This window comes from Fusarium mangiferae (assembly GCF_900044065.1).
Source record: "Fusarium mangiferae strain MRC7560 genome assembly, contig: FMAN_scaffold011, whole genome shotgun sequence".
NCBI lineage: Eukaryota > Fungi > Ascomycota > Sordariomycetes > Hypocreales > Nectriaceae > Fusarium > Fusarium mangiferae.
Window position 1 is genome coordinate 1,794,531 of NW_024573931.1, and position 27,424 is coordinate 1,821,954.

Sequence of the window (27,424 nt, forward strand, 5' to 3'; positions counted from 1 at the left end):
ACAAGCATGCGTGATAAGTAGACTTGAGTGTTGTCAGCTCGACATTATGTAGGCAAGCCAGTCTCCACTGTCTACGAAACATTCACATACTCAGTTCAAACAAGACTTCAAGAGTCGTTCAGAGGCACTCAAGGTGTTGGTATACAGAAGACACAGTCACAAGACGTGTCGTCGTAATCATGGGGTCTCATTTTTTCTCTTTTATGCTTTGCCTACCATTACAAGCAAGAATGAAACCGTCCGTGCCCTTAGCAGATGCAAATGATCAATTGACGCCTGAGTAGACCTCCGTCTCTCATCCCACGGATCTCCATCTTTCCTTCATCAGGTTTTGGCGGCTATTCCCAGCCTGGTGATTCAAGCATCCTATTGCTCAACAGCCTGGGCCTCTTCACCACCCTCCTCCTCAGCAACACGAGCATCCTGAGCAGCCTGAGCGGCTTGGGCGGCCTTAGCGCCGTAGTCCTGGCTGACAGGCTGGAGGACAGCCTGCTCCTCCTTGGGCTCGATAATGGTAACGGCGTCAGGGAGAGTCTTTTGGGGACCGGCCTTGCCCTCAGGGTCAGAGCCGCGCATGATCTTAACCTTGATACCCAGGACACCCTGTCGGAGGAGAACGTGGCGGGTAGCGTGGTCGATGAAGTCCTTGGCGGGCTGACCAGAGTGAATCATGAAGCCGTCGGTGAACTTCATGGACTTGGCACGGGCAGCACGGAGCTTACCGGAGACGACAACCTCGCAACCCTTGGCACCGGACTCCATGATGAAGCGGAGGACACCATAGCAAGCACGTCGGACGGCGAGACCGTTAAGAAGCTTGTATCGGAGGGACTCGCACTGAGCGACGGCGGAGAGACCACGGTTCTGGACCTTGGCGGCGTAGAGGGAGACGGAGTTCTCGGGGAACTTGAATCGCTTCTGAATGAGCGAGGTGAGCTCGCGAATGCGGCGGCCCTGCTCGCCGAGAACCTCCTGGGTGTGGGTGGCTCGGATGATGATATCGGTGACGGTGGGGGTAACGCGGACCTCGACGCCGGAGTAGCCCTCCTCAGCGAGCTCACGCTGGAAGAACTCGTTGAGCTCGGCGTAGAAGACACCGTCGGCGACGAACTTTCTCCGCTTGGAGCTGCGAAAAAGATTGTTAGTGAAACTTGGACTTTTGACTCGACCATTCTAACAAAAGGATGGTATTTGGCGGGGTGACGATGGCGATGTTTCGATTTGATGAAGGAAGGGGCTCGGAATTGCAATGTCAACAACTCACATCTGAGATCCGGGGTGAGCCATCTTGAAAATAGGACTTGTTTTGTCGGGACTGGACTTGACTTGGTGTCTTGTCTTGAGTCTGTTGGCGAGCTGAGGGTTGGCGGGCTGAAGAGAAAGATTCGCGATCCTGGGTGGATTTCGGCTTCACTGCACTCACAAATGTTGGCTTACTCGCTCAATATTTTTTGGTGTGTGGTTGAGCCCTAATTCGGCAGGCGGGTCCCAAGTCACACATTCCGTTTGGAGAAGTGGGTCTTGAATGGGAGGAGATGTGTACCAGTACCTAGGTACGTACATTCTCTCGGTCGGAGAACGGAGAAACAAAATTAACGAGATGAACCATGTAGCCCAAAATGGGGAAAGTGCTTGGACCATGTCTAGGTGGCTCTGACCTCTGGGGTGACGTCGCGGTTTCTTTTGGTAGCTGACAGCGCTGAGCCCCTCCTGCCATATGCCTTACCTGATGCTAAGTGGGCGCCTGTGGCTCGTGATGATGAGTGTGAGCTGTCTCTGGCTCTAAAAGAAACTCCATCCATTAATACTCAAAGTCGAGGCCAAGGGTTTGCCCCATGCGCTTCTAATTTTTCTTACTTTGGAAGTGACAAATATGTCAGAGTCCGTCTCATAACCTCTCCTCCTAAGGTCGCCTTACAACAGCTACTTCTTCATCTTCCGGCGGCCCCGCGATATTGAGCTACCTCTACTACATCACCAGAGCTTCCGAGTAGTCCCCCACACCGACCTACAAAGAGATCATTGATACAACATACACTTGACGAAGAGGTATCTCTCGCGCTTTAGCGAATAAAAGTCGATAAGGCAACGGTTTGCCAAAATGGAAGCCCGAAAGGTACGCGTGATCGCCTGGTTCTAGTCGCCATTCAGAGCATCCCGCCTGTTCATGCACGGCTTTGCGCTGCGTTTCGGCTCCTAACGTCATGTAGATCATCGAAAGCGTCCAGGGTATCTATGGCGGTCAAACAACTCATGGCACTTTGCGACTGACGGATTTCCACCTGGTATTCTGCGCACCCATCGATCAATCCGCCAAGCCCTCAGAAAGTTCGTCTCACAAACCCAAAGTTCGCGAGAGATGGATTCCATATCCCATGCTGTGCTATTGCGCACTTCGGCCAGTACCACCTGGATCTCGCCAGGCTCCATCGATCCGTTTGCGATGTCGTGACTTCACCTTTGTGACATTCAACTTCACCGACAGCGAGATTGCCCGAGAAGCTTTCGATTTCATCAAGTCTCGAACTTGCAAACTAGGGACAGTAGAGAAGCTCTATGCTTTCTCCCACAAGCCTCTAAAGCATGAGCGAGAGGTTGACGGTTGGTCGGTCTATGATCCAAAAGCAGAGTTCAGACGCCAGGGCATAAGCGAGAAATTGCCTGACAAAGGTTGGAGGATCACGCATATCAACAAGGACTATACCTTTTGCGATACGTATCCTGCTTTTCTGGTTGTTCCTTCCAAAATATCGGACAATGTCCTTAAATATGCGAAGGAGTTCCGCTCGAGAAACCGTGTGCCGGCTCTGTCGTACATCCATCCAGTAAACAACTGTACCATCACTCGAAGCTCTCAGCCCCTCTCCGGCATCACAAGGAAGACAAACGTGCAAGATGAGAAATTAGTAGCGGCGTCGTTCAACGCCCTTTTGCCGCCAGGTTCTGAGGAAAGCACTCCTCTATCGAGCCAGCCCGATGTCTCCCTTGAAAACTCGTCGCTGGAGCCGGAGCTTTCGGAGACTGAACGATATGAAGATGAACTCATTTCGAGATCCGTTGCTGTTTACGATTCTTCCGGGAAGCGTCAAGTATATGGTGCACAGCAGAGCAACTTGATTGTGGATGCTCGTCCTACTATCAATGCAATGGTGAATCAGGTACAAGGAATGGGCTCGGAAAATATGGACAAGTACAAGTTTGCACGCAAGATATTCCTTAGTATTGAGAATATTCACGTCATGCGAAGCTCCCTCAACAAGGTCATCGACGCACTCAAAGACGCCGACATTTCACCTTTGCCACCAAACAGAGAGCTGCTCCATCAGAGTGGCTGGTTACGGCACATTCATGATGTTCTGGATGGCTCAGCGATAATTGCAAGACAGATCGGAATCAACCATTCACATGTTCTCATCCACTGCTCCGACGGCTGGGACCGTACGAGCCAGCTCAGTGCCTTGGCTCAAATCATGCTGGACCCATACTACCGCACAATTGAGGGTTTCATTGTTCTTGTGGAAAAAGATTGGTTGTCTTTTGGTCACATGTTCAGGCTTCGATCGGGTCACTTGAACCACGAGGATTGGTTCACTGTGCAGAGAGATGCTTTTGCAGGTTCCAAGGTACAGCCCGGAGAGAACGATGGCCGGGGTGACGCGTTCCAGAATGTGCTGAGTGGTGCAAAGCGTTTCTTCAACCAGAATAAAGATGACCCTGACTTGGCTGCAGTTAGTGAAACAGCCCCTGGAAAGGTTGTTGACGATGAAGCCACCTCTCCAAAGATGGTCAGTCCTGTCTTCCACCAGTTTCTTGACTGCACCTATCAACTTTTACGCCAAAACAAGACTCGTTTTGAGTATAACGAGCGCTTCCTGCGCCGCCTTCTGTACCACCTGTACTCTTGTCAGTACGGCACTTTCCTCTTTAATTCAGAGAAGCAGAGAAAAGATGCGCGAGCTGCAGAACGGACGTCTTCCGTTTGGGACTACTTTCTGTGTCGACAAGCTGAGTTCAAAAACCCCGATTTCGATGCCAGTATCGACGACCACATCAAAGGACAGGAGCGGATCCTATTACCGCGACTGAAGGAGATAAGATGGTGGCATCAGTTGTTCGGGAGAACCGAGGATGAGATGAACGGCGGTTTGAACGCCGCTGCAGCAGCAGAGACTGACCGCCAAACCGCCATATCAAATTTACAGTATCCTAGCGTTATCCAAGCAGATGCTGATCCCCGGTCATCCAGTTCAAGTTCCAAGTCGGGGCCGCCCTCGGTTCTCACTGGAGTTGAGACTGCCCACGAGACACTCACCCCTGAGTCGCGATATGCACCAATCGAACGGAGCGCATCTACCGAACCAAGCGGTAACGCCTTTGCCGCTATCAGAGACGGGATTGCAGGTCTCAATCTAGGCAAGGGAATGCTGGGGCAACTTACAAATACTGGCGAGTCAGCATCATCGTCAAGTTCAGCCCCCGCACCAGCTCGTAGCGACCAGGAGCTACGTGAGATGACATAGAAGGTCATGTTTCCAGAGTCAGATCCTGGCCCTTACTTGATTGTCGAGACCCATGAATCCGTGCGGCACTGTTGTCCCTGGCTACACCCTCCCATAGCACTGCCGCTTCTGACAACAGAGTCTGACGCACCGTCAGCGCTCGAGCGCTGCAGCTTCTACAGTGTACCCAGCGATCTCAGTGGAGAATGGGAGTATATCAAGCGGCGCGATTCTGAGTCTTTGGGCCTTCGCTCAAGACTTGACTCCATTGATGGCCTCCAGCCCGATGCGGGCCTGCCGACGCCGTGTCACTCTCCAACTATTGAAATGCCAAAACCTGTGGCAAATCTCGAGAGAGTCCTCTCCAAATCTGATGGGCAGAGGCGTGCGATGGCACATTCTGAGATGTAAGCAGAGCATTCGGGTTCATGATGTCCGAGTTGTCAAACTTGGTTTCCTGGTTACACATGCGGACGTTTTTGTTGGCGTTAGAGGCATATCATGAGCCGGCATTGGCGTTTAACTTGAGTGGTGATGACATTCTGATTTTGCGCCAATCACGCGGTACACGGCGAGGGCTTAGACAGCAATAGACTCCTTCAGACTAGGTGAATTAGGTAGGTAGTTATAGAGTATAGTGAATCAAACCCTTTTCATAAGTTCAACACCCAGCCTTGTTTGGTTTCTTCTTTATTTTTGTCTATCTTGAAAAGTCATCTTAGTTGTGGAAGCGTGTCTGTTGACATTGAATCATATCCACATGATTTCGTTGCGTCCGTAGCCCTTTTTTGCTGCCCTAACCCTCGTGCTGTAGGTTTTCTCTAGATTCTTTGACATTACAGGAAGACCTCGAGATTGATTTCGAGAGTGCTGACAGGGTATCTATGAATATGTTAGCGATGTCACGTCGATACTGGTCGGCATGGGGGCTGACTTCAAATCAAACTTCTCCAACACGGTAGGGTGCAAGATGCCGAACTCCCCGATGCGTCTCTCTTTTCCACCAAGACGCAGGTATACGGAAGCAGCATGGCCAGCAAAGAAAGTGGCATCGTCAAGCTCCTGGATCCAGTAACCATCAGGCTTGCCAGGGTTCTCCTTTACCTCAAAATCGACACTCTTGCCAGAAAGACCCTCCTCGTGGGTGAGGAAAGCAGTTCGAAGCATGAGAAGAACACGATCAAGCAGGCCATGGACCACCTCGAAACCACTTGTTCGGCCATACCAGGCTGCGGCGAAATGTCGCTCGTTGCGAGCCTTGCGTTCCTGAGACTCATCCTTGAATACAACGTCAGAGACCTCGAAGATCTTCATTGGCACGCTGTGGCCCTTGTTCTCGCGAATGGTCTTGAGAAGACCAGGTAGAAGAGTTGATCGCACGACCTGATACTCAGCGGTCTTGGGGTTGGCCAGACGTACGACGGTGTTTCCGTCATCCTTGCGGTTTAGCCAAGCGAAGTTCTCATCGTGACTACACAAGATCAGGGGCATAACCTCACTCCAGCCAGCAACGGCGGCCTCGATTCGGATAATATCACTGAGCTTGTTGACCAGCAGGGGGGCGCCAACCGTAGCACTTCGCGAAGGAGCAGTACGGGGAAGGTTGTTGTATCCGTAGCACACGGCAAGATCTTCCATCACGTCACATTGATGCAGGACATCAGCTCGGGTTGGGGGAATAGCAACCTCGAGGATGTTGGAATCTCTTGTTGATGGCGTAGAGGTGTAAGACATCTTGGAGAGAAGCTTGCACAGGCTCTCGGGAGACTCACTGAGCCCGGTGCAGCTGTTGAGGTAGTCGATTTCAACCTCAGCAACTCTGGGCTTCAGGTTGGGAGTGACTCTGGTTTGGTTGTTATGGTCGGAATTGATCTGGACGGGCTCGACAGTGAAAGGCTCAGAGCAGTACATGGAGAACATGGTAACCATGATGTCGGTGACAATGTCGAGTTTGGTGAGGTCGGTGGCGGTGATCTCAATGAAAACGTTGGTGGTGTCGAGTGAAATCTTGGAGTGATCACCGTTGATAATTGGAGGAAGGGAACAGACAACACGGTTTGAGTCGTAGATCGCGGGGTAGACTGGTGAGTCTCGAATGATGTGTAGGAAGCGGCCCAGGTGCTTGTCATTCTCATAGAAGTTCATCAACTCGGCAGAGTCCATCTCCTTAGTCTGGTTCAAGGGGATGAACTTTATATCCTTGGGGTGGAGAGCCTCGTAGGTGAAGGGACCTTGAATCGTATCATAGTCGTGGGTACCAATTGAGACCAGTGTTCGGTTCCGAGCAAGATTCTGGTGAAGCTTGTCTTGTAGAGAGATGAAGGACTCGTATCGGCTCTTGTCGAACTTGATATTGCGGAGGATAGCGCCAGAGACATATGGCCGGACCTGCTCGGCTTCGGGCTTGACGGTGATTGACTCAAGCTTGCCACTCGCGGGCTCGACTAAACGGTACTTGGGGGGCTCAATACGTCCACGGAAGATGTTGAGATTGGTGACAATACCCTCGAAGCAGAGCATATCATATCGGTTGGCGGGAATCTCAATCTTGAGCTGAGGAGGCTCCTGTTCGCCGTTGACAATTGGACGCTCATCATTTTCAGTATCCTCGTCAAGCTCGATACCGAACTCGAAGCAAAGGTCCTCAAACTCCTCGGTCGTGAATCTGTTTCAATAGGAACAAGAGCTGTCAGCACACGTATAGGGAGACCTTGGGCGCGAAGTCGGAGAGCTCATGGTGGGGGTTGATATGAATAAGGAGGGGCATTCGCACTTTTGACCGAGGGCTTCGTAAAGCTTGTACTTGTCGACGGAAATGGTAGGCATGATGAAGCAGAGCCTCGAGCCTTGCTTGGTAAATTATCCTTTTTCCGAAGAATCAGAGGCGAGAGGTGAGTCTTCCGTCGAGCGTCGGACGTCGGACGTGGATTTGGGCGTAGATTGTACTGAGTCACAGGAATTTTTGGGGATGTAGGTACTAGGTAGTAGTTCGGGGTGCATGCGACGATGCGATACTCGGGTACTTGACAAGATGCAGGGCCATAGTGTGCTGTGACGGTACCACTCTAATGGATCGGGTTTGGCGGGGTAAAAATGACGGATCATCTATGCTCCATCCCCGGCAACACCGTCAGGTACCAAGAAGCTTTCTTGAACTTCCTGTTCTTAATAGAATTAGTATTGCCTTATGCCAGTAAGTTGACATTAAAACAGCTGGCACTTTGTCTGGTAAGTAAATTAGACTACGCTAGACATTTTAACTCTAATTATGAACGATCATCTTGTCTGAATGTCACTCATCAACCTAACCCGAGGAAAGTCGGCAAACCAACAATAATACTGAGCTCGAACAGCTCTGAAACAATGTATTGTTGCATCGTGAATTTGCCAGGGTTATTAGCTACTTGCGCAGCCTAATTCCAAACATCAGATATATGCATAATGATGTCTGCACTGAGCGAGGAGTGGCGGGGCTAGGAGCTCAAGATTTCAAGGCTTGATCAGATATGATAGTGACGTCGGATACGATCTTACAAAACCGATGCATCCTCAGAAGGTTTGGGTTTTATGCTCATACCCGTCCCGCGAGAACCGTAAGTACAGTACGCTCTCGGGCATTGGTAAAGACGGTTTCGATTCTGGTCTCACACAGTCTTGGCTTCAAAGACGGAGTAATAATTATTGCCATCCCCAGATTCAAGCCACAGTGTACCTAAAGCGCCCTGTCTAAAGGCAAGACTGAAAAGAGCTTGCCACTCAAAAATCCATGTTTCTCAGGGAAATGAGGAGCCACTTTGACCCCACTTCAGCCACATCTGAGCTACCAAGCCTAGCCAGCCAGTGCTGCCCGGGCCCTGTCGGTGCTGTTCACCTGGGGCATTAGGCGGTTGCCCCTCTCCAAGGCAGCGTTCCTAGCAGGGCATCGGTCGCTGAACAACGCAGCATCGAAGTGAAGTGAAGTGAAATGAAATGAAGCAGCCTACCTACCTAACAGTACTGTACCAGCACCAGCACCAGCCTCACCCACCTCCACTGACCACCTCAGCCAGCGAGAGACAAACATCCACCCTCTTCTCCCTCCCTCATCTATCGATTCACATGTCCACATCTCAAACCTCGACAACCTTGCTGATTTAGGCCACGGATTTGCCCTTTAACTCTGCATCCTTAGGTTCCCATTTTCTCTGCGCTGAGCGTCTCTTACAGCTCCCAGCCCCTGCGTGACCTCGTCTGTGGCTCTCGTCTTTCGGCCAAAAATCGTGTGTTGGGACTCCTCAGCGCAAATCATTGCATCACCCACCAGCACAGCACAGCACAGCACAGCACCACTACCACTACCACACGCGATCCACCCGCAACCGCCAACCTTCCTCTCCCTCCTAACGATCATCTCGACTCATCTCGGACGCTGCCACTCATTTTCTTGATAAATCTGCGATCTTACCGCCCCGCTCGCCATGGCTGACGCGCCCAACTCTGGCGATGAGCTGTACCCTATCGCCGTCCTTATTGACGAGCTGAAGGTATGCTAGGTTTGGCGGTGACGCCACGCTCCATCCCAACGCTTCCCCTTCCTGCGTGGTTGTCTCATCGCCGAGAAGCGAACAATTACACGTTCATTACTGACTCTCGATTCCTCTCCAGCACGATGATGTTTTGCTCCGTCTCAACGCCATCCACCGTCTCTCGACTATTGCTCTCGCTCTCGGCGCTGAACGAACCCGCGAGGAGCTTATCCCCTTCCTCGATGGTCAGTCTTCGATTAGCTCTCCCGCTTACCAACATGCGCTTTAAAAACAAAGACGTCTCCTAACCTTGATATTATGCAGAATCCGTGGAGGATGAAGATGAGGTCCTTGTTGCCCTGAGCGAGGAGCTTGGCGGCTTTGTCGAGTATGTCGGCGGTTCCCAGTGGGGTCACGTTCTGCTGTCTCCCCTCGAGAACCTTGCTTCTATCGAGGAGCCCGTCGTTCGCGACAAGGTAAACGAACACGCCGTTCTTTTAATCGCCCCTCCTGACACTGACTGTCAACGCAGGCCGTCGAGTCTCTGAACAAGATTTGCACCGAGCTTTCTTCTCAACAAGTCGAGGAATATTTCATTCCCCTCACAATTCGCCTCGCCAAGGCCGATTGGTTCACATCAAAGGTCTCGGGCTGTGGCCTCTTCACAACTCCGTACAACAAAGTCTCCCCGCCCGTCCAAGAGCAGCTGCGCCAGCAGTTTGGCCTGCTGGTTCACGATGAGACACCCATGGTCCGTCGCCAGGCTGCCACCAATCTCGCCAAGTTTGTCAAGGAGATGCCCGCCACCATCGTTGTCGACGAAATGATACCCCTCTTCCAACACCTCGCGCAAGATGATCAGGATAGCGTCCGATTACTCACAGTCGAGGTTCTCATCTCTATTGCCGAAGCCGTTCCCAAGGAGCAACAGGCCAGCCATGGTGTGTTGCTGACAGCTCTACGCAATTTGATAGAGGACAAGAGTTGGAGAGTCCGATACATGATCGCGGATCGGTTCGAGAAGGTTCACAACATCTGCCACCTCTTATTTTCCTTGCTGATGCTAATTTTTACAGATTGCTAAGGCGGTAGACGAGGAGGTTGTTTCTAGAGACCTCGTTCCCGCATTCGTAAAACTTCTCAAGGACAACGAAGCCGAAGTACGAACCGCTATTGCTGGCCAGATTCCCGGCTTCTGTGCTCTTGTGGATCGTAACGTGCTCCTCAACGACATCATGGGCAGTATTGAGGATCTTGTCTCGGATACATCCCAACACGTCCGTGCTGCGCTTGGTACTCAGATCAGTGGCCTGGCCCCTATCCTTGGAAAGCAAGAGTACGTCAGTCAGTCTTTTCGAGCAGGGCCTCGATTCTAATTTCCCTCTTAGAACTATCGACCACCTTCTCCCCATGTTCCTCCAGATGCTTAAGGACGAGTTCCCGGAGGTTAGGCTCCACATCATCTCCAAGCTTGAGCTCGTGAATCAAGGTCAGTCACAAACCTCATTGTGTATGATATGAAGCTCACGAAACGCAGTCATCGGTATCGACCTCCTCTCACAGTCACTTCTTCCCGCAATTGTACAACTCGCTGAGGATAAGCAATGGCGAGTAAGACTTGCGATTATCGAGTACATCCCTCTCCTCGCCAGTCAATTGGGCGTTCAATTCTTCGATGAGAAGCTCAGCAATTTGTGCATGGGTTGGCTGGGAGATACCGTTTTCTCAATTCGTGAAGCCGCCACTCACAACCTGAAGAAGCTCACTGAGGTCTTTGGTGTTGAGTGGGCCAGCGAGGCTATCATCCCCAAGGTTATGGCTATGGGTAACCACCCTAACTACCTTTACAGGATGACCACCTGCTTCGCTATCTCGGTGATTACCCACCTTGCCTGAAACTGTGAGCCCAAACTGACTCTTTTGCAGACATTGGCGAGCGTTGTGAGCATGGATGTGATTGCTAAGTCGATCCTCCCTATGCTCGACAAGCTAGTCACTGACGATATTCCCAACATCCGTTTCAACGTGGCAAAGACATACCGCGTTCTCATCAATGTGCTTCGACGTCTGCCAGACGAGGGTACCCTGTATGACCTGGAGAAGCAGGGCAGTGAGATCACACCGTCGCCTCGGGGCTCGGAGCTGATCCAACAACGAGTTGTTCCTAACCTGGAGAAGTTGCAAAAGGACGACGACGTGGATGTGCGATATTTTGCGACGACAGCAGCTGCCGAGATCTCGGGACCCATTGCTGGAGGGGAGCCTATGAATACATCGCCATAGATGAGAGACGTAATGAAGCAATAATCATTGTCGAGACAGATTTTGTCTGATTTTTGTTTTGTCCCGTCCATATCACTACAGAAAGAGAGAAAGACAGGCAGAAGCCTATGAAGTCGTATGTTGCATATTAGAAGCTGCTAGTTGGAGCCGGACATTGCCGCGCTGAGTTGAGATGAGAAAGGGGAAATGTTCGGCAAAAGACGCAATAAACAAAAGCTTGACGCGGATCCTCTGGAAGGGGTAAGGAGATGAGCTCGGATGAAGCTTTGGGATCACAAAAATGGGGAGGAGTCCAAGAGGGATAGTCCAAGCATTGACACGAGTCCAAATACCATTGTATGATACAACAAGAGCTCTCAGAGTGAATGATATTGACTGTTTAGAATAGGTGCTGTAGGCAGCACAGAGTGATGATGGGTATCTTTCTTTGTTCTTCAAACTACACTGCATCTACTATATCTTTTATACCCTGCGGAAGCAGAGCGTACTGATTGTTTGGCCTTTATGGCCTCCAAAGCTGAAGGAACGATACTCAACTCTGCCAACGACTTGGAACCCTTCTTCGCTGGTCTTTTCGAACCAGCCTCTCAGCTCCGTCTCGGTCCAGTTGCAGCTTGTCACCAAGAAGATGCCACCCTTTCGAACAAGGGGTAGCACTCGCTCTCGATAACATTCACATAGCCGTCGTCCTTGGGCATCTTTCTCGTCGCTTAGAGAGATGGCATCGAAGGTGCCCTTGTCCAGCACCACATCCCAGCCCTCGGTCTGCTCGCCGTTGAGGACAGGGCTGTATGGTCCAGCTATAAGATCCCACTCTTCAAATTCGACAGGCTTCTCAAGGTCGTCTTTTGTGGTGGTAATTTGTCGCGCTAGTGCAATACTTTGTGGGCTGTAGTCCACGCCAAGAGCTCTTGCAGACCAATCCTCTTGGCGGAGGGAGAAGAGAAGAGAGCCGTTGCCGCAGCCAAGATCGAGGAAGGTGGTGGTGTCGTGGGAGAGCACAGGCGAGTCTGGGTCAGAGGGGTCGATCAGACCGTCAAGGAACTCGAGGATCTTTGCTTCAGCATCTGAATCGTCAAACCAAACAGTTCCTATGTCGGAGGGATCGGCAGCATGATTTGTTATCTCATTCGTGTAAAGGTCATCCCAGCTGTTTGGGGCAGAGTGTTAGTCTGCAGTTTGAGAGAGACGGGTCAAGGGAGAGGGTACTATTGTTTTGTGCCAAGCTTTGACGGCTCAAGGTGCTGGGGCTTTCCATTTGAGGACATTGTGGAAGACTGGTTTCGGGCTTGGAGAGGAATGAAGCTATTCAGAATCTTTTGAACCCTTGACATTAACGGTGACAATGATGGCATATTTTGTGGTGGGGTTATCGAAGAAACGTCCGAAAGGAGCAGGCGGTGAAAGTGGGGTAATTCTTCATGTGCTAACGTAGGTAGGTAGGTAGCTACAGGCACCTGAGGTGCTCAAACTTATAGATTATGAGATGTCTATGATCGATCCAGGTACCTACTACCTACCTAGGTAGGTACCTGACGCCCATACAAGCCGGGTCGAGGTGTTCAAAATCCATCAAACATGTCACGAATTCCCTCAGAATAGTTTTAGTAGTGGCACAGCACCGAGAACTGAAGTTCTTGTAAACACTTCCTAAGTATAAAGCTCATATCTCACCTTGAGGATACAAAGACTAGTAATATATAGGCAGACAGGCGTCACTGATGAACTTGATAGGGTTGTCTGTACCATGTACTGTAGATTGGTTCTAGCGAGGCGTAAACTCTTGAGATGTAATGGATCTCCTCAAGTACCCGTTGTCAGGTACTTCTGGAACGCAGCATGTGCAACAATGTATATACCCTGCTGCAACAACGATCCTACAACCCAAACAGATCAAATCAGATGGGTCGTGTAGATGAGCAGGCCTATCCCTACTCTGGCCATAGAACCACATAATCCTTTTCCACCTGGGGGGGCCGAGAGCCGTCCATGTATGAGTATTTATCATTCGACCATCGTGATCATGAATACCTTATTCCTGATATCAATCGCACCGCAAAATCATTCAAGTTTCCAAACACCAGGCCCCGTATAAGTTAAAAGTTTGTTCGTCTTGTTGCGCGACGATGGTTATCGCTCGTCCAATCAATTGCAGGACGAGTAACGTAACAGCAAAGCCCCATAAGCAACATGTGTGTGTGTATATGTATGAATGTGAGAAACAGAAACACAAATCAGGCCTAACTTAGTAGAAAGACTCGACCATGGTGTCCTTCATGCTCGTGTTGATGTTGCTGGGGCCTTGACCCTCGCCGAGGCGGAACACACTCTCGATAACGCTGAGCTCCGTGGCAGTTGTGTCGAGACCAGTCACGGCGAGCCAGTCGTTGACGACCATTCCAGCGCCAACAACGTTAGAACCACGGTTGACACTACCGGCGACGAGAGGAACCTGAAGCAAGCTGGACAATTCGTCCTGATCTTGGATAGGAGTCTTGGGGTGCACCAGACCACCCTGGTTAGACAAGCTCATGTAGCTGCCCACCAGGACATTGTCTGCGACAGTCTGACGGAATACTTCCACGCCGAGGACATCTGCGATAATCTCTTCTGTTTCACGTTCCAAATCAGGGTGCACAAGAGCGATGTGATCGTTTGTGACGATGACGTTTCCGAGGGCTGACAAGCGCTCCTCGATACGCTGGATACGGACTGAATCGGGAAGTGAATTTCTCAAGTGCTGCAGCTCCTGGTCGGTTGTGGTTGTGGGGACGAGAAGACCCTTTCGGTTGCCAGCGGTCATACGGCCAATGATACGGGTGCCAGCGATTGTGGTTCGCACAGTAGGAATGATATCTTGGAGTTCAGCTTCAAAGACACTGCAAGATGTCAGCATGAGACTAGTTGTCAAGATAGGTGAGGGGACTCTACCTGTAGAAGTTCTCACTGGCACCGAGAGCCACAAGGGCGTAAGAATTGGTCAAGGTGGAAAAGACACCGACCCTGGAGATTTCATGTCAGCATCCAGTTCTGATATTTCAATCTCATACACATTGTACAGCACGAGGCATATCATCCACAGAGGTAGATATGCGCCGCATAAGAAAGGCGGGGGCGGGGTGCTTGAGGCGCAGGGAGCTTCAATCACCAGAAGAAAAGACAATAAAGATGACATACTCGTTGGAGTTCTCAAATTGAGCGCGGACGGCCATGATTGCTGTAGTGGTCTGGATCGTGCAAGTCGTAGTAGAGTCTAGAATTTTGGAGGTTTTGTTGTAGTTGAAGATTGTTGGTATCGCAAAGTGGATGCTCGTCGTAGGTTTTTTTTTTTCTTCGTCTGGTTGGTTTTGCTTTCTTGCCCCTCCTTCTTTTTTTTTGGGAGCGAGGGGGGGAGCTCTCGCCGTTATTTATGTAATGCGGTTTCTGGATCAGATAGTTAGTGGAGCTCAGGCAGTCAGCAACTAAAAAGTTACTTAGGTTGTCGCTCTCAGTGCATGGACGTCTGAAAACAGTAATGAGCCTGATGACTCACTTGAAGCAAATTGCTAAGGAACCTTGCCACTATGGATTGGGCGGGTAAGGCGAAAAGGATCCTGCTTAATAAATCAACAAGGTATCCGCATATGGATATTTGCTACTGTGGGATGACTCGTTTGACAAGACATGACTCCTTGGCCGTTTATCAAGTACCTCCTCTTCCAGAAGCTACCTAGGTGCCCTATCCCCAGGATCTTATGGGCCTCGTAGAATTCAGCCCTAGGTACTAAGTTTAGGCCTTTAGTTCAATAGCAGGCAGCTTGGACCCTTCCAGGTTCGACTCATCTCGTATCAAGTCCAAATACGGTAAGTGATTAACTTATATCATTTATCCTAATCCAGGTCAGGCACCTTCATTATACATCCATACTCGAATCGTTACGTGATTTGGAGCCTTTTCGTGACTCCAAACCGAATTTGTATATGCAGTCAGATGCCAATAGGAAATCCTTGTCGCATCATGAACTGCTCGTCTCATGCTAACGTGTATTTACGAAGAACAAAATAAGGGTCAGCATCCAGTATCCCTAATAATAATAAAAAGAACATCATCATGCCGTTCGTGATCCTCTGTCCCATCTTGCCCTGTTCGGGGTCATCTTACCACAGCCCCTTAAAACCTCGGTCAACTCTCGGGCCCTCGTTCTCTCTCCGGATATCTACTGTCGCCTCGCCATTTCAGCCAACACATGGCGCTGATTGCTCATTTCCCTGAGCTTCATCGTACTAGAGTTATCAATACTCAAAGTACTTGTCTTCACAGTGTCCAGACAGGCGCCTTCATCAGTACTTGTCTCCCTCGGACTTCCAACGCCATAAATCCTGCGAATCGCACCCTGTTCGAGTCCTTCGGCAGGGCCGCTACAAAAGTGTCCTCGTCAGCATCCGTCCTTGCGCTCTTTGAAGCATCGTTACCCTCCCCGCTCTCGGGCGGGGTTGCATTATTCAACGTACCAGTCTTAGCTTTGCCGCTCTTTTCATCGTCGCCGTCCTTGTCGTCGCCCTCTCCCTCTCCCTTCTGGGCCTCCAAGACTGGCAAAGCAGCCTTCTCAACCTCCATTACGTGCGGCTGGACGATCTCTCCGGGTAACGGGTAGGTAATGGCCACATCCCGACTCTCCAGGGGAAGGTTGGCTGCAATGCCCACCGCAAGCTCCACGATCATCGATGCGCTACCGTCCACGCCAGGTGGTGGCGGGTTGCAAAGAAACTGGTAAAGACAGCTTGTCAGGGACGCCGTTGACTTGGCGATAAATGCATTGCGATTATCGTTCGCAGCTGATGAGTTGAGCTGTCGATGCAAACCGTCCAATGATGTCATCCGCCAGCTCACAATCTTGTTCGTCAGGGCGTCGAACTCTTCCTGACTAGTCAAGGTATGCGTGTTGCTTCGAATGCCCAGCTCAATCTCCTTGAGAGATTGGCTCAGCTGTGCATCTAATCCAGGGTGGAAACACTTGTTGAACACCTCCTCCATGATCCAACGTGAGATCACAGCGCGCCCAATGGCTGTCATCTCAGCCTTTCCTGTCTTGAGTGCTTCTGTGCTGACATACTTATCAAGCCATTGTGGCACGCACCGCCAATCTTTTCGAATGTTGAATGAAAGGTTGTTAATGGCACCGTTGAGTCGGTTGAATCGTGTCGAGTATTCACTGTCGTCGAGAGCGGTACGCGATTGCGACATGCGCTGGTTGGCGACTGCATTCTGGAGATGCACGATTTGGCCATTGAGGGCCTCAATCTGTCCCTTACCATCAAAGTAGAGTCTCTTGACGTTCTTGTATTTAGTCACTGCAAATAATCAGTATGCTGTGCTCACTGCGGCTAGGCAGAGATTCTTCTGGTTTGTACTTACAAAGGTCCTTGAAAGACTTGTCATTTTCGCCAGCCTCAGCGGGGACTGCAGATACTGGCTGGGGGCTGTCCCTTCCTTGATCCACGGTTTGGCCCTCATATGGAGGGCGATCGCCACGGTAAGCCGGTGACTGGCCGGCCGACTGTGGCGGCACGGGAGGTAGCGGGTTCATGTTGTTCATGGAGTTGGCGGTACGGTAAGTGGGGGGCGGGCCACCGGGGACATCGGCCTGCCCACGCAATTTGTCGGAGTCAGGGCGGCGCGCGGACGGAGGTCCTCCAGTCGGTGGTGCCATACCGGGTTGCTGCGGCTGAGTTGTTGTCTGTTGAGCAGGAGGGAGGCTCGGGGTTGAACCTTGATTCTGTATATACAGGGCGTGGTTCACAGCGGGAGAGTTGGTTGCTGATTGCAGTTTGGCCGAACGCTGGTCCGAGTCGGCGATAGGCGATTCATGCGAGAACTGAGAGACTGTTTCAGGGTTCTGAAACTGTGCGCTGGGGCCCAAGTGTGCGGGAGCTGATCGTAAATCTCCACCTTGATTACCACCCTGGTGATAGTTGCCTTGCTGTTGAGCGTTCGGGAATTGATAAGGTTGTTGCGAAGGCGAATGCTGTGGTGGGTTGAGAGGTGATTGTTGCTGGTCGTACACGTTCGCCTCGTAACCACTTTGTGATTGTTGGTCCTCCGGATGTACCTGAACGTGGGTTTGCGGCTGTTGTTGGTGCAGCTGCTGCTGTAGCGGGGCCTGGCTCTGGTTCTGGTGATAGACGGCGGCGTCCTCGTAAGGCTGCTGCTGTTGTTGGTCTACCTCACCAGAAACTTGGCGAATGGTGTTGTGGAGCGAAATTCGTGAAGTCTGTGAAGGTGATGGCAGGTTAGATTGATGGGCGGTATAGTGTTCATTGATATCGTCGAGACCTTGGCGAGACGAAAGCTGGGGTAAAGGGGAACGTTGACTCTCGGGGAGCTGCTGGACCTGCTGAGGAGCTCAGCTTGAGCTGGCGGACGCGGCGAGGGCGGCTAACGCCAATGGTATGGCAAAGTACCAGAATTAACGACTGGGGTTTGGGCTTGGGCTAGGGATGATGAAAGGAGATTGGGTCAAATTCTGGACTGGGCTTGACGACTGTGGCTGGCCGAGTGCTTTGCCGAATAACAGTCAGAGCAGAGAGGAAGACAGAGTGAGATTGGGAGTGGGAGAGGGGTGTTGGGCTGGGCTGAGAGAGGGGAAGAGACAAGTGAACAAACGAGATAGGAAGACGGGGGGTTCCAGCTCATAACTGGTAAGGAGTGGAACAACAAAAGCAGGGAACGATTCAGAAGAGAAAGGCGGTGGATTGCTCACCCGCTTGGAAGGGCGACGTGCAAGGCCGCCAGTATTATCGTAGGATTGGTTGTTATTGTGGCCGATGCTTATGCTATGGTGGTGTTGGCCGTCAGATGCCCCACGATTGGACCCAGAAAATATGCCCTTAATTAATTTTCGAGTCGAGCGCTTCTCAACAGGAGCTGTTTGCTGTTGTGCTTGTGCCTGTGCTTGCTGCTGCTGCTGCTGCTGCTGGGGTGGAATTTGGCCGTAACGGTTCAGGTCCTCTACGGATGAGGTCTGAAGGCTATAAGGCGTGGCGGCGCTATAACGAATACTCTGCGAACGGCCCAGGCTCGCGTCGTTGAATTCGCTCTGCGGCTGATGAGGATCAAATGCGACGTTAGAAAGGTTGGAACTCTGCTGCTGCTGTAAAGAAGGAGGATGTTGATTAATGTTAGCACCGGTTGTGCTACTGGCGGCTGAAGGCGAGCTATAGAGATGCGGCGGGGGAGGGGCGCCAGCGGAAGCGGAGGAGGGGGAGGGCAGTAACGGTAGAGAACCTTGAGGCTGCTGCTGGGGATGTTGGAGATGCAACGGCGGCTGTTGATTCTGCAGGTAGTGAGGGGGGGGAGGCGGCTGTTGTGAATCAAAGGACTCGCTCGAGCTGAAGGCGGTGTTATGGGACGAGGACAAGGCTGAATGGGGGTTTATGTTGGAAGGATTGTTGGCGCTCGCATTGGCACTGGCAGCGTTGGCATTGGCACCGACCGAGTGCGAGTGGCCGAAGTGGGCGCCGTGGGAGGCTGAGTCTGCCTCGTCAAGGAGTTGCTGGTGCTGCTGAACTTGATAGTGTTGATCCGGCTGGATCTGCTGAGCCTGGTGGCTTGGTTGACGCTGGTGGCCTGCAGCTTGAGGAGTCGCAGCACTACCGCCTGTCGGAGTCTGGCTGTTGTTCGTCGGGGTTGAAGTCGCAGGCGTCTTGGACGAGTTTCGCGGCTCACTGAGCGCATGCGATGACCGGTTGCTGTGCTTGCCGAGGAAGTTCCTCATACTGCGATTTCGATTGTCGTTGCGGACGGCAGATGAGGAGGGAGTTCGGAGGAGGTAATCGCGCACAGCGAGTGTTGAGGTGAGGTCGGAGAGAATGGAACAGGCGGAAGTTATGGGACGTAGATGAGAGAGATAGAGTCCAATGCCAGCTAAGGGTAGGTGAGGTAAGTCAAGTCCTGTAACTACTGAGGTAGGTCACCTATCGAAACCGGGGCAGTACATCGAAGCAATGTACTTCTTGGAGCCACCTACCTACTAAGGTACCTACCTATAGAAGCAATGGAGGGCACCGATCGGACGGGACGGGACACGACGCAAGCTGATTGAGCTAGGTATCCCGTTCTGCCTGTTTCTAGGTGGGTGCCTAGGTGTGCTGAACCCGCTGCCACGGATGGGCCGTAGTTAGTGGATGTTCAGCGCCTTACTTGCTACACTGCTACCTAAGTATGGATGTACGTGCAGACCTCGTGGACACCAAACATCCCTGGATCCCTAAAGAGATTGGGTAGCAGAGGGGTGATAAGGCGGATACAGTACCACTCGCTAATATGCCTTTGGGTTGTGTTCCGAGTTACTAACTTGATCAATTGCGCGGTCGATGCCATTGAATCGTGTATGAGGGCTCATCTGGTCGACACGAATAAGACAACGTCTAACTTCTAACCTACCTAGGTACTTATTTAGTTGCCTACTAATTTAGGTACTAAACTACCTACTAACAGCCCGAGTACAGCACAGCCTCGACTGACTGTAACTATTTACCCTGTGGCACTGTATTCGTATGATCATACCTCTAGTAGGTACTAAGGCAAGCCTGGGGTTTGTGACCAAGACCCTGAACTAGATTGCGAAACGGAAAATTACAACATAGGTAAGCTACCCAAGACTGATGGTTTTTTAAACAGATGTTTGTTACCTCTTAGCATAGGACCATGCACAAGACAATTCCAATTGAGACAATTGGATACGAGCCAGGACCTCCAGCAGCGTTAGCACGTTCCATGTTAATCTACCAATATCCTCAACTACAGGTGACATATTTCTAGAATATGGATATATGTACCAACGTTACTGTATCCACACTAAAGCGTGGCCGATATGCACTACAACCTTTGGATGGTCAGCATCGGGTTTGTTGAGACTCTCTCTACTATAGACAGGTCGGGTTCGTCCACTTCCAAGCTTAGGTTCCCGTACTTGTCAGCAATAAGCCCTCCGATGAGAGCTAGTACTTCAAGCTTTGATCACCTCTCACTTGTGGTTCATCAGCCTTGTCGGAAGTTGTCTCGGTAGGTCCTTGTTTCTTGAGCGGAGCACGTTGGCCAGACTGGCCTTGTGGACAGTGGGGTCTGTTGAAAGGAGGCTGTGTCTGCAGACAGGGTTCCAATATGTGATCCTGCAGTTGAAAGACAATGCTGCGTATTGCCGGTTGTTTTGCTAATGATTGATGTAGCCCAACACGATTATGTGGCTATAAAGATCTCTGAGGGTATTCAATACGTTCTATCATTCGTCTTGTGTACTGTAATGTTCGTTGCTACTATATCAAACGAAAGCTCTACGTACAGTCCTGTCTTTTTAACTGGTCATCTTCAATTTTGAATCTCAGCGCATCCCACAAGCTATGCGTACCCTGGCAATTTGATACTATGAATAGCAACTCCTAAGCTTCCTGTCATACAGGGGTGTGTGTTGATCCAGTGTCAAAGTGTGGCAGCACGAGGCTAACTTGTGTTTCTCACCACAAGTTAGATCTGGCCGGTGATCGAAGTCTGAAGTCCCTCTGTTCTGATGAGCTACCATGACATGAACAGCGCTCCTCTTTTCGGCTTACCATACAATAAACGGTCCAGCTAGCTGAGCTTGAGGCTGGCCCCTAAATGACGTGGAGGTAACTCCCGAACATGTATGAGAAGGCATTTATAAAAGGCACATTCCAAATGAATAATGTGTCATGCATGAGGACCACTTATGGGCCATGAAATTGAAGCAAATACCATCGCTTAACAGTACATCCTCGTCTTTTACTGTTGGGTTGAACAACATTGGCACAGATATCTTCATCAACCCATGTCCAGGGTAGGCTTGTAGTGAGAACCGTCATTCCAAGCCGGCGATTAATTAATTCAGCGACCAGGTCCTTCATCTATGATCATTCCGCTTCCAACCAATGTAATGAGTCCGAGAACACTGATATATAAACCTAAGCCCCCAGAAGAAACCTCAACGCCCCAAAAGAACTCAAGCGCGTCAAACATTCACACCAACAATACCTGACTTGACCTGCCCAGAGGTGATATGACAATTGGCCATTCACTATCGCATCTGAACGAGAACAACCTGCCTTCATGTGCTTTAGTGCGACTTGCCCAACATGCTGTGAGTTTCTGTCATTTGATCTACGCTAATTGAGTTTGTGAGATATTAATTGAAGCCTATATAGCGAAGAAGTCGTGGCGTGGGTGCGGCAATCACGTTCAACAAGCCTTCGACGGAGTGCCACAGGCTGAATGGTGTACTTGTACTCCCAAAACCAAGATCGGCAGTAAGGAATATCCTCCTGTGGCTCCCATGCAGATTCCGGGCCTGAGTTGGATTTCTGGCATGCTTGGGGGAGGTAATCATCAGAAACCTGGCGGTGATAAGAAGCCGGAGCTATGAAGTTATATGGCCATCATATCTCTGCCACGCTATCAATGGATAACACGAATGCGGGGATTTGCAGGGGTGAGAGGTCCGGAAGTCGGTAGTTTGAACTTCATGACATGAAATAGGGCGTCAAGTCACATGCATTAATGCCGGGGTTGGGGAATTTCAACGTTGATTGTTTCTTTGTGTGGATGTTTAGCAGACGAGAACGAATGGCATGCGTGAGCAATTGGACGAATCATGGACAAGCTGTACTATGTAAATTGCTGTATCATAGGTTGAAAAGGTAGAGAAATCAAAACATTTTTCAAGTCAAGATCCATTGATGGCAATTCCATGGGTGTGGATGTTATCATTGATCCTAAAAGCAGGTGGACGCGGGAATCCCCAGAATGTGGAGAAGACCTTACTCAACCGGGGACAAAGAAGCGACAACTAGATACGGATATGTAATAGAGAGAATATCAAAGGGCGTGACTGGTTAACTATGGATCAACCTATCTCTCGGTTACGCAGCAATCCCACCCACACGAAGTACGCGATTCGGGTTTGGACCCGACCAGTTGGAGCCATATCGGAGCGCTTCTATCTCAGATGCCTTGTGATAAGAACCTCAATCTAGCCGGTTGATGGCCGGCTCCAACTCTCCTTCTCCCCCTTCATGAAATGAGAGAACCAGCCATCGACTAGTCAAGTTCAAACATATCAACGTTGCTACAATGTTTATACTCTCACCAAGCTTCATGCTTGGAGCTGCTGCTCTCCTTGTTGTTACTCATCTCATTGTCCGCCTGACTTCGGCCACGGCAAAGGTTCCCGGTCCCTTGATATCCAACTTCACCTCACTTGTACTGAAATGGCACGAACTCAATGCCAACCGTACCGTATATATTCACGAGCTTCATAGGAAATATGGCCCAGTTGTCAGGATCGCCCCCAATGAGGTTTCCTTCACTTCGATTGATGCCCTCAAAGAGATTTATGGTTCTGGTGGTAGCGGATACGATAAGACAGAGTTTTATGACCTCTTTCAAGTCTACGGCAAGCGGTAAGAACCCACGTTATAGGAGTGGGATGCCGGTTCTGACTGTGCCTTACAGGACAATGTTCTCAACACTGGTTAAAGGCGACGTAAGTTCAGATTAGAAGCCGCGATGTTTAGTCAAGCTGACTTTCTTCCAGCATGCGAAACGACGGAGGATGATCGGCGATAGATATGCCAACAGCAACGTAATGAAGCAAGCTCCCCTGGCCGGGATACAAGAACGTTCCAGGTGGTTTGTTGAGCGTTGCGTTGATTCGCCTGACAAGACGGCAGACGTATTTGTGAGTAGAGTGTTCTTTCTTTCCGGGGTATGCTAACAAACTGAGATAGAGAGGTTAGTTCCGACTACAAGGAGCTGAACCGATTGAGGAGAACGACACAGCTGACCAAACCAGCGTTGCACGCATATGCTTGTGATTGCGTTACGCACCAGTTGTTCCACCCTTATGGAAGCAACTGCCTGCAAAGTAAGGACGACGAAGAAATGATGCATCAAGTTGCTGCCGATGACAGTCTTCAAAGTAAGCTCTCATATGCCGTGGATCACGCGTTGGAGCTCACAAGAGAACTTAGATCGTCTGGTCCAGTACTATAGCCCGATTCTACACCGTCTTGGATCAAGCATTCTGACGAGCTTTGCCAAACCTCGACTGATTCCTCTGGCCGACAACTTTGTCATTGAAAACGCCAAAGAAGATGGTGCAGCAGATTTCACCGTTCTAAACCGGCTTAAGGAGAAGGATAGCGTCCTTGATACTATCGACATGGCTGCCGAGTGTCTCGATCACATGGCCGCTGGCATCGATACGACCGGCGATGTTCTCTGCTTCTTGATGTGGGAACTTTCACTGCCCCGATCGATAAAGTATCAACGACTTCTGCGAGAAGAGTTTCGAAGCAAGCCTGACGCCAACTTTGACGAATTGCCCATGCTAGATGCTGTTCTGAATGAAGGACTGAGATGTTTCCCCGCCATTCCAATGTCATTGCCTCGATACGTTCCCCACGGCAGCCGTGTCATTGATGGATTCTCCTTACCCCAGGGGACAGTTGTCAGTTGCCAGGCTCTTTCAGTTCACCGAATCAACGATCATGTCTTCCCCGAGCCGGACAAATTCTACCCTGAAAGGTGGTTGGAAGCCGAAGGAGATGCTGACCGACGAAGACACCAATGGGCCTTCTCTAGTGGAGGAAGAGGATGCATCGGGAAACAGTGAGTAGCTCTGCTGAGTGTAAAGAGAGAAGATAGTAACACATGCTACAGTCTTGCCATGGCGGAGATGAAGACCCTGCTGCGAGACGTGTATTCACAGTACGAAACTGAGCCGGATGAATCAATGAGGAGCGACTCTATGGCGATGGACGATCAACTGATCTCCTCACGGCCTCGGGGAAAGAGATGCCTGCTCAAATTCGTGCCCGTGAAGGGCTGAACTATGACTCAGACGAGTTGATGAGCATTGACGAAGAGACGGGAGCTTGATCAGTGCATCGTAATCGCGATTAGCAGACACACACGCACACACCAACAAGGACTGCTTCATCAATACAGTGCAATTGTCATAGGTTAAAGGATGTGGATCGGCAACTCGGCGATAGGAGATATCAAAAGCTCAAACAACTCCAGCTGAGTGAGGGTAGAGGGTGTTTCTATCGTCTATGTAAGAGAAACTCACAATCAAAAAACCCCTCTAACAACCAACACGTTGTGATTGCATTCGTCGGTTGGAGTCTGTGGCTTTTAAATCCGAATACACCGATGTCGTATTTGTCATTCTCCGGGTGCATCCCCGAAATCACAACGTGAAAAAAAGGCAACCATCCACCCAATCCATGGACCGAACCGATGCAAGTGCGTTAGGTTACGCTCACCAAGGTACCTGGCTTCCTCATGTACGGGCAGTGTGAGGAAAATTCAATATTAGAAGGCCGGGGGCTTGGCAGTTAAGCATGAGGCGCCCGGAACAGACCTACACTAGGTAGCTACAGCAGGCTCCCCCACCTGGCGAAGCGAGCTGTGTAACAGGGAATCACTACCTGGGATGAGCGCTACGAGCCGGGTGAGGCGCTGAAAGTACAATCCATGATTGATCATCTACCTCGTCACTGTTGGATTCAAACCTGGAACCTTGGGCACTCGGATTTTAGTTAACCTAGGTTTTCTTCCATTGTTGTTACCTGAGGTAGGTACGTAGTAGTATTTCAAACATTGGGGGAATTCAGTCTTTGCGACTTCTTTGTTGGCAACACAGTATCAAAAACAGTCTCAAACAGTATCTCCAAGGTACTAATATTTTGGCCATAAGGTTCTCTGACAGTTTGGATCACAACATCAGAGGTATTGGTTCCTCTGATGTTGACTGAATCTGAGGTTATGTCAGGTTTTTCTTGCCGCTTGCCCCATTCTTTAGCGTCCCTTCCGGGCATCCAAAAAACAAAAATCCCGGTCGGCCCTAACGTCGCCCCTCCCTCCCTCCTTCTTAACTCACCTGGTTGCTCCTCTTTTGCACTTTTTCTCTTCTTCTCCTCCTCAACATCACACTCTGCATCTCATCGAGACAGCAAATCTTAACTCAACTCAACCGAGCGGCCCTGAACCCATCGCGCCAAGCGCATTTCACTCCCATACTTGCCTGTTGACTCTTCCGGTCGCAGCGCGCATCGCCTACCTGACTTCCCCGCCACTTACACCTGGCTCACGAACTTCGCATCGTTCATAGTGTAGTGTTGGCCTTGGAGCACCATCTTCGCCGGTCTTCGCTTGCTCCCTACGACATCGGACCTCCCGAACACATATTTCCGCCGAACTACACTGCTGTTTATGTATCAGCACGACCAGCTCTCCGTCTTCAGACACCTCTTCAAGCTGCAGTTATTTCGCATACCGCGAAAGCCTTGTAGCCCCGACATCAGTTCCGACGGTTGAAATCTAGAGACACCATTGTCGTCTATGCATCACCACCAGCATCCGATCATACATCCGGTCTGCCACATGTCAATCAAAAATCATCAAGAGCACTGAAACCTTCCTTGCTCCGCCCACCCTCAAGTCATCTTCTGCTACCAAGTCTATACATGATCTCCTCGTCATCTCACGACTCCATCAACCACTAGCCTCGCTCACCCGCCTTGCCCTGTCAACTCTATCTTTCAGACAGTAATTACTCAATACCGCCACCATGGCTCTCGTCAACGTTCGTCGCGATGTCAGCGATGCTTTCTATCGTTACAAGATGGAACGTCTGCAGACCAAGATTGAAGGTAAAGGAAACGGTATCAAGACCGTCGTCGTCAACCTGAGCAGCGTTGCTGCCTCTCTTGCCCGTCCTGGTTCTTATGTCATTAAGTACTTTGGTTTCGAGCTTGGTGCTCAGACCAACATTGACCCCAAAGACGATCGTTGGATTATCAACGGTGCTCATGATGCCCCTAAGCTTCAGGACCACCTCGATGGGTTCATCAACAAGTTCGTCCTCTGCAAGAAATGCAAGAACCCTGAGACCGATGTTGTCATCAAGGATGATCGTATCCTGCTTGATTGCAAGGCCTGCGGTCAGCGCACCGATGTCGACATCCGCCTCAAGCTTAGTGGCTTTATCCTCAAGAACCAGCCCAAGAAGGGCAAGAAGGACAAGGCCGAACGCAGGGCTGCCAAGAAGGCTCGACAGAACGGCAATGCTGCCAACGGCACCAATGGTCAGAATGGTGCTGGCAGTGATGAGGCATCTGAGAACGGCTCAAACGAGAACGGTGACGAGGACGTTGGCAGTGACGACGAGTTCCAAAAGGTCGCGGCAGAGGCCGCTGAAGCCGCTCAGGAGAACGAAGTCAAGGAGCATGAATGGGCTGTTGACATGAGCGAGGAAGCAGTCAAGGCCCGTCAGGCCTCTCTCCCTGGCGAGTTCAAGCAGAAGCTCAATATTGGTGACGATGATGACGAAGAAGGCGAGGGTGGCCCCACCATCTATGATGAGCTTGGTGACTGGATTCAGTCCCAGGCTGAGGAGAAGGGCAGCGTTGACAAGGTCGAATCCATCGACATCTATGTCAAGGCCAAGGAGCTTGGGATTGAAGGCAAGCATCGTAGTGTTCTTGTTCTTGTCCAAACCATCTTTGATAAGAACATCGTTGCCCAAATTCCCAAGCGTGCTAGCATGCTCAAGCAGGTATGTTGAATTCTGGTTTTTACGAAGCATCCATATACTAACGTCCTACAGTTTGTTACCTCTGAGCGTCACGAAAAGGCTCTGCTCGGTGGAACCGAACGTCTTGTCGGTACTCTGGCTGCTGACCACCCCGAGATGTTCCAGTCCATCGTCAAGATTCTCCAGCTCTACTACCACTATGACCTGATCAGCGAGGAGGTTGTGACCAAGTGGGGATCCAAGGCTAGCAAGAAGTACACTGACATTTCCACCTCCAAGAAGGTTCGCAAGGCTGCTGAGCCTTTCTTGACCTGGCTTGCCGAGGCTGATTCGGAGGAGTCTTCTGACGAGGAGTAAAACCCTGTTTATATAGTCATTCTTCCCGTGTGGTACTTGATTTGGTTCGTGTCTTGTGTTTTGTCGGGCTGGTAGGCTTCTGTGGTGCATTGTTGCCTTCACTTTGTCGACAGCTCAGTGCAGTCTGTGCTCTTGGATGCTCAGATAGTTTAATTTTATTATTGGCCCTTTGCCCGAAACCTGATGT

The 27,424-nt window shown here is 50.6% G+C and overlaps 10 protein-coding genes across 10 annotated transcripts; 5 read left to right on the forward strand and 5 right to left on the reverse strand.

The window, feature by feature from the left end:
* Positions 1-366: 366 nt before the first annotated feature.
* FMAN_10402 (putative S3 ribosomal protein) lies at positions 367-1,287 on the reverse strand (the record flags this gene model as incomplete). Its single annotated transcript, XM_041821074.1, has 2 exons — positions 367-1,126; positions 1,265-1,287. 2 exons carry the CDS (start codon positions 1,285-1,287, stop codon positions 367-369), a joined length of 783 nt encoding a protein of 260 aa, XP_041686890.1.
* Positions 1,288-2,101: 814 nt separating this feature from the next.
* On the forward strand, positions 2,102-4,520 carry FMAN_10403 (uncharacterized protein; the record flags this gene model as incomplete). Its single annotated transcript, XM_041821075.1, has 2 exons — positions 2,102-2,116; positions 2,211-4,520. 2 exons carry the CDS (start codon positions 2,102-2,104, stop codon positions 4,518-4,520), a joined length of 2,325 nt encoding a protein of 774 aa, XP_041686891.1.
* An 815-nt stretch (positions 4,521-5,335) lies between these two features.
* FMAN_10404 (putative phenylalanine--tRNA ligase alpha chain) lies at positions 5,336-7,325 on the reverse strand (the record flags this gene model as incomplete). Its single annotated transcript, XM_041821076.1, has 3 exons — positions 5,336-5,381; positions 5,434-7,164; positions 7,273-7,325. 3 exons carry the CDS (start codon positions 7,323-7,325, stop codon positions 5,336-5,338), a joined length of 1,830 nt encoding a protein of 609 aa, XP_041686892.1.
* Positions 7,326-8,956: 1,631 nt separating this feature from the next.
* On the forward strand, positions 8,957-11,287 carry FMAN_10405 (probable protein phosphatase 2A A chain; the record flags this gene model as incomplete). The annotated part of the gene is made up of 8 exons (XM_041821077.1): positions 8,957-9,022; positions 9,144-9,249; positions 9,329-9,480; positions 9,537-10,028; positions 10,081-10,340; positions 10,393-10,493; positions 10,542-10,879; positions 10,931-11,287. The coding sequence occupies 8 exons, from the start codon at positions 8,957-8,959 to the stop codon at positions 11,285-11,287; spliced, it is 1,872 nt and encodes a 623-aa protein (XP_041686893.1).
* Positions 11,288-11,749: 462 nt separating this feature from the next.
* FMAN_10406 (uncharacterized protein) lies at positions 11,750-12,555 on the reverse strand (the record flags this gene model as incomplete). The annotated part of the gene is made up of 2 exons (XM_041821078.1): positions 11,750-12,437; positions 12,497-12,555. 2 exons carry the CDS (start codon positions 12,553-12,555, stop codon positions 11,750-11,752), a joined length of 747 nt encoding a protein of 248 aa, XP_041686894.1.
* A 977-nt stretch (positions 12,556-13,532) lies between these two features.
* On the reverse strand, positions 13,533-14,499 carry FMAN_10407 (putative TIF6-translation initiation factor 6 (eIF6); the record flags this gene model as incomplete). The annotated part of the gene is made up of 3 exons (XM_041821080.1): positions 13,533-14,166; positions 14,219-14,290; positions 14,465-14,499. 3 exons carry the CDS (start codon positions 14,497-14,499, stop codon positions 13,533-13,535), a joined length of 741 nt encoding a protein of 246 aa, XP_041686895.1.
* Positions 14,500-15,581: 1,082 nt separating this feature from the next.
* Positions 15,582-19,041, reverse strand: FMAN_10408 (uncharacterized protein; the record flags this gene model as incomplete). The annotated part of the gene is made up of 4 exons (XM_041821081.1): positions 15,582-15,685; positions 15,779-16,618; positions 16,683-17,538; positions 18,028-19,041. 4 exons carry the CDS (start codon positions 19,039-19,041, stop codon positions 15,582-15,584), a joined length of 2,814 nt encoding a protein of 937 aa, XP_041686896.1.
* Positions 19,042-21,389: 2,348 nt separating this feature from the next.
* On the forward strand, positions 21,390-21,702 carry FMAN_10410 (uncharacterized protein; the record flags this gene model as incomplete). The annotated part of the gene is made up of 2 exons (XM_041821082.1): positions 21,390-21,420; positions 21,485-21,702. The coding sequence occupies 2 exons, from the start codon at positions 21,390-21,392 to the stop codon at positions 21,700-21,702; spliced, it is 249 nt and encodes an 82-aa protein (XP_041686897.1).
* Positions 21,703-22,409: 707 nt separating this feature from the next.
* FMAN_10411 (putative benzoate 4-monooxygenase cytochrome P450) lies at positions 22,410-24,168 on the forward strand (the record flags this gene model as incomplete). Its single annotated transcript, XM_041821083.1, has 6 exons — positions 22,410-22,738; positions 22,791-22,821; positions 22,873-23,016; positions 23,070-23,256; positions 23,309-23,948; positions 24,000-24,168. The coding sequence occupies 6 exons, from the start codon at positions 22,410-22,412 to the stop codon at positions 24,166-24,168; spliced, it is 1,500 nt and encodes a 499-aa protein (XP_041686898.1).
* A 1,746-nt stretch (positions 24,169-25,914) lies between these two features.
* FMAN_10412 (uncharacterized protein) lies at positions 25,915-27,237 on the forward strand (the record flags this gene model as incomplete). Its single annotated transcript, XM_041821084.1, has 2 exons — positions 25,915-26,901; positions 26,953-27,237. The coding sequence occupies 2 exons, from the start codon at positions 25,915-25,917 to the stop codon at positions 27,235-27,237; spliced, it is 1,272 nt and encodes a 423-aa protein (XP_041686899.1).
* Positions 27,238-27,424: the final 187 nt, after the last annotated feature.